The following is a 4,885-nucleotide window of genomic DNA, read 5'->3' on the forward strand; positions in this document are numbered from 1 at the left end:
TGCATTGGACAGTGTGGGGCTAGATCAGTGGCTTTCCAACTTTTTTGATCTAACAATATAATGAGAAATACATTTTATATTGCAACCCAGTTTATATATACACAAATTTCATGAAATAATACTCATACTATTATGTATTAAATATACTATTATATTTTCTGTTCTGCTTAATTTCATTTAAAAATTCTGTTTGCAAACCACTATAGATTTCATAGACCATTGAATTATGGTTTTCTCATTGAAAAACACACTGCACATTTTATAGGTGGAGAATCTGAGGCCCAAAGAAGTACAGTAGGTTCTGCAAGGTCACATAGATAGTTTTAGAATGGAACTAAAAATTAGGGTTCATAGGCTAGAGATAGTTCTAAGAGGGGTGAAGAGTGATTCTTCCTTCTGTTAGCCATGCCCCCAAATTTTATTTTGATGTTGGACAAAAATCATTTGACACACTATTTTGACTAAATACTATCATAGTGTCTTGCTTCCTGCATGAATCATGAGCTCTGTATTTGTATTGGTGCATTTGGGTTTGAAAATGCCCAAAATCAAAGTTACAATATAATGGAGGCTTACTTTGGACTCACTACATGACTTGGCAGGGACACTAATATGAAACTACCTCCTGGGTAATAAAACCAGGCTTTCCACTAGCAGGTTGACCCTTAAGGACAACAAAATCTATTGATTAAGAATCAAGGTGATTCTCATCTCAGTTTGTACAATAGTTGCCTTGAGTCTTGAATTGTAAAACCAAGCAAGTAATTTTTCCTCCATCTGCCCATTCAATATGCTACCTTATTTGTATGCCTTATCAACAAAGAGAACCTTTACAGAAGTGGTATCTTGTAATTCTTCTGAAAAATGCATTACTCCAAAAAGAGCAGTTACCCTATCAAAAGAAAAAGAGGCAGCAATTGAGAATACAGTGGTCCTCATGTTAGATGCATTCCTGACCAGTTTGTGAATGGAATCCCTTTTCCTTATGGATATATCCAAATGCATTTCAGTCAGCAGATAGGAGGCAATAACTTGTCCTTAAATGAAAATAACAAAAATATACGCTAAGATCTGGAAACAGCCGAAGTGCCCATCAGTAGATGGATGGGTTAAAAAACTCTGTGGTACATTTACACAATGGAATACTATGCAGCTGTAAAAAAAGAAGGATCTATTATACTTTGAGACTGCATGGAGGGACCTGGACATTATTATGCTAAGTGAAATAAGCCAATCATACAAAGACAAATGTCGTATGATCTCACTTATATGTGGAATCTAATGAACATAATAAACTGATTAATAAAATAGAACCAGAGGCATAGAAACATGGAACAGACTGATGAATTCCAGAAGGCAGGGGAGAGGGGGGTGGGAAGAGATTAACCAAAGAACTTATATGCGTATATTTAATACCCATGAACTCAGACAATAGGGTGGTGAAGGCCTGGGGTGGAGCAGGAACTGGGTTTTGGGGATCAAAGGGGAAAAAAGACATCTGTAATACTCTCAACAATAAGTGTTTTTTCAAAGCAATAAACTTTTCAAAAGCATCATTTTAAGGGAAAATTTAAAAAGTCCAATTTTGTATTACATTTGATTCTTACCACCATGGTCAGTAGCATGAATTGACTGAAGTCTCTAAGAAATGTTGTATTTTGTGGTGTCAAGTTGAAAACCAGAGGGCCTTATCACTTAATAATTGTTGCTTGACAAAAGGACTGGTTATCCCTTTGCTGACTTGCTGGGCAATTTGTCAGGTGCATGCAGCCTCCTGTGCTCCACCACCACCAGTACTAGACAGTTAAATAGAATCTCATAAAGTCTAGTTGAAAGCTAACCCTTTGGTTAAGATTTTCAGGTAAGTCAGAAAATGATAATGTTCTCTTAGGATATCAGAGTATGTACTGGTCTACAGAGAAATCATTCATGTATTTTGCATTATATGACAACTTGGCATTGTTAAAGTGTGACTTGCTAAATACATTCAAGAAAATGTGCCGTTTTGAACATGATAATCCTCCTTGGAAAGCTAAGAATTGTTGTCCCATCTCTCTTTTTTAAGTTCTTGGTTTTCAGAAAAGCATGGCACTGGTAGGAAGAGACATGAAGATGGACAGGGCCTATGTGCAGGCGAGCAGAGGCTGGGAAGACCAGGACACTAAGTGGACCCAGGAGTAAGGGGGTGAAGTCACATTTTAGGCTGAACTTTGTTCTTCTGGATTCCTCTTGCCTTTTTAGCCTCTGCTAATCAACCTACCATCTACCATGCCCCTCTTCACAATCCCTGTGCTGGTTGACTTCTTCACATTTTTTTAAACCTCTCCTTCATTTGCTGACCATGTCCAGGAGTCCAACATGTTCTGGGTAGACCTAGCTTATTATCTCCCTACCCCACACTATATTTTTCTGCTACCATCTCATCACCCACACTTGAAAACTTCAAGTCATTTTTGACTCTCATTCTCCTTGGCCCCACCCCACACTCAGTTGCTTGCCAAATCTTTTTGGTGTTTCCTCAACCAGGAATTTCCTCCCTTCCCCCTTCCCACCTTTGGCTTATTTTCATTAAGGCTCAGCTCTGATGTCACCTTTTCTAGGTTATAGAACAAATGATTCATCCCCAGTTGGAATGAATCATTTGTTGCCTTCTACTAGTATATCTCTTAAAAAAATATTACTTATGTTACCGAATACAAGGGGTTTGTCTCTTGGTGATCATAACCTAATGAATCAAGACCAAGACAGAATATGAGTAAGGAAAGTTTATTTGCAGAAAGTAAGGAGAGCACTGGGGATGATTCCCAGAGCTGTGTCTCCAAATACACAAGGGCAATTGCTTTTATTGGGACTAGTTATGCTATATTCATTAAAAAGAGACAGGTCATTATATGCAGAGGCTAGGTCATTCTAACATAGGTGCAGTAAGGGAGCATGCTTTATCTTTTATCACATGTATAGAAAATGATAGGTAAGTTCTGCTTGGGGAGGGGAATTTAGTATTATGATTAAGCAGGATCAGTATTCCTTTTAGGCATCCTTATCTGGTTTCAATAGGAAAAGGGTGTTATTGTTTTGTGGTCAGTCAGGGAACATCCTTTTCCTGCAAGACAGCTCAGCAAAGATTGTTAGTTTTACAATTGAGCAACCCTTTTAACCCCATTCTGCTTACATTTATTTGTTTGTTAGAGAAGAATGAAAAATACAAACTATAGTGACCTTCTTGCTGGCGTGAGAGGGGCTAAAGATTAAGAGAAAAATTCTTTGACTACCATTTTGGTCAGAGACATCTCAAAGGAAGCAGCACAGTTCTCAGGCTTTAAGGGGTAGTATTAATTTGACAAGATGGCTGGGTAGTGACTCATTGAGACAGGGTTGGTGATAGAGAAATACTTTTATTTTTTCAGCCAGTACTAAAAAAAGACCCAAGGCTTATATGCATAAATGTTGTACATTCATCCAATGCCACCCTTCCTCACCCCAACCAGGGGAATGCCAGAGGCTGCCTCCTTCTCACACTCCTCTCAAGCTACTTCTTTTCTGAGTTTCTTTCTCTTTCTAAGCTATACTGGGCATTCATTTTAACCTGATTTCTCCTGCCTGTGAAGGGTAGAGGGGAGGGTGGGAAGGTACATAGTGTGATTTTATGCCACCTCAGTCCACCACCTCCTGGGGATGGTCTGACCTGGGTGATCATTTTTAGCTTGGTATTTCTTGGACATGGCCCAGCGGCTAAGGCCAGTGACAGAAAGGCTAAGATAGCACTGGCTCTCTGGCAGATTCAGCAGTGATGAGTTTACACTGGTGAACAAAATGGTTTTCTCATTTCTAACTTCTTCAGGTTTGAAATTCTGCCAAGACTATATATACCCTTAATAATTAAAACATCTTGAGGAGAAAGGCTGCTTAAATCCCTGAAAAATTGGATTTCTGTAATATGTTTCAAGAAAGGTAGTATCCCTGGGTAGATGTGTTTCTAAAGTTGTAATTTCAGATTATAGCTTCAATTTGTACAAATTATGCAAAATGTAACTTCAACATCCAACTAAGTGTTTTGAGCAGGTGAACCTGTTTTCATGACCAGATATGACTCATTTATTTTTGGGAACATTTATTTCTATGAAAGCAGTATGCTCCTGCCTTAGAAAACAAAGCCAAACAAAACAAAACAAAACAAAACAATTTGTTCTTTCAAGTGAGTTAAGCATATCCAACAATGCCATTTTTACAGGAACCAATTCACATGAGGCTGTTAGGGACTGCTTTGGGAGAGACCCTGCAGCTACTTGTAGCTGCACAGAAGGACCCTTACCTTCTCTGAGCTCCTCTTTCTTAGGGGATGGGGAGACTCCAAGAATTGAGAGGAGAAGGTATGTGCTGGGTGTCTTAGCATTGAAGTTGATGTATTGTTCTCATAGAAATAACCATACACTATAAAATATACTATCAATTTGATTTTTCTGGTTATAGTTTAAAATAGGTTTTTTGGGGGCTGGCTTGGAAACCTATTTACTGTCTGCAATATTATTTCCCTCAGAAAATTTACTTAAAGAGAACTTTTAAAATTCTTTATTGTTTAAATTATTACATATAGTATTACATATGTCTCCTTTCCCCCCCACTGACCTCTCCCCGGCCACTCCACCCCCCAGCACATGCCTTCATCCCCCTAGTGTCTGCGTCCATTGGTTATGCTTATATGCATGCATACAAGTCCTTTGGTTGATCTCTTACCGCCCGTGCCCCCCACCCTGCCCCCGCTGCCTTCCCTCTGAGGTTTGACAGTCTGTTCAAAGCTTCTGTCCCTGGATCTATTTTTGTTCATCAGTTTATGTTGTTCATTGTATTCCACAAATGAGTAAGATCATGTGATATTTATCTCTTT

General features: G+C 38.7%; 1 protein-coding gene across 1 annotated transcript in view; it reads left to right on the forward strand.

Annotated features, from left to right (window-relative positions):
• The first annotated feature begins 2,088 nt into the window (after positions 1–2,088).
• The window catches only part of ATG4A (autophagy related 4A, cysteine peptidase), a 33,327-nt gene continuing 30,530 nt past the window's right edge, over positions 2,089–4,885 (forward strand). The window contains 2 exon segments of the mRNA XM_006758819.2: positions 2,089–2,185; positions 4,232–4,370. Coding sequence (XP_006758882.1) covers positions 4,340–4,370 — 31 coding nt within the window. The 5' untranslated portion in view covers positions 2,089–2,185; positions 4,232–4,339.

Source organism: Myotis davidii, unplaced genomic scaffold (genome assembly GCF_000327345.1).
Source record: "Myotis davidii unplaced genomic scaffold, ASM32734v1 scaffold215, whole genome shotgun sequence".
In the NCBI taxonomy this organism is placed as follows: domain Eukaryota; kingdom Metazoa; phylum Chordata; class Mammalia; order Chiroptera; family Vespertilionidae; genus Myotis; species Myotis davidii.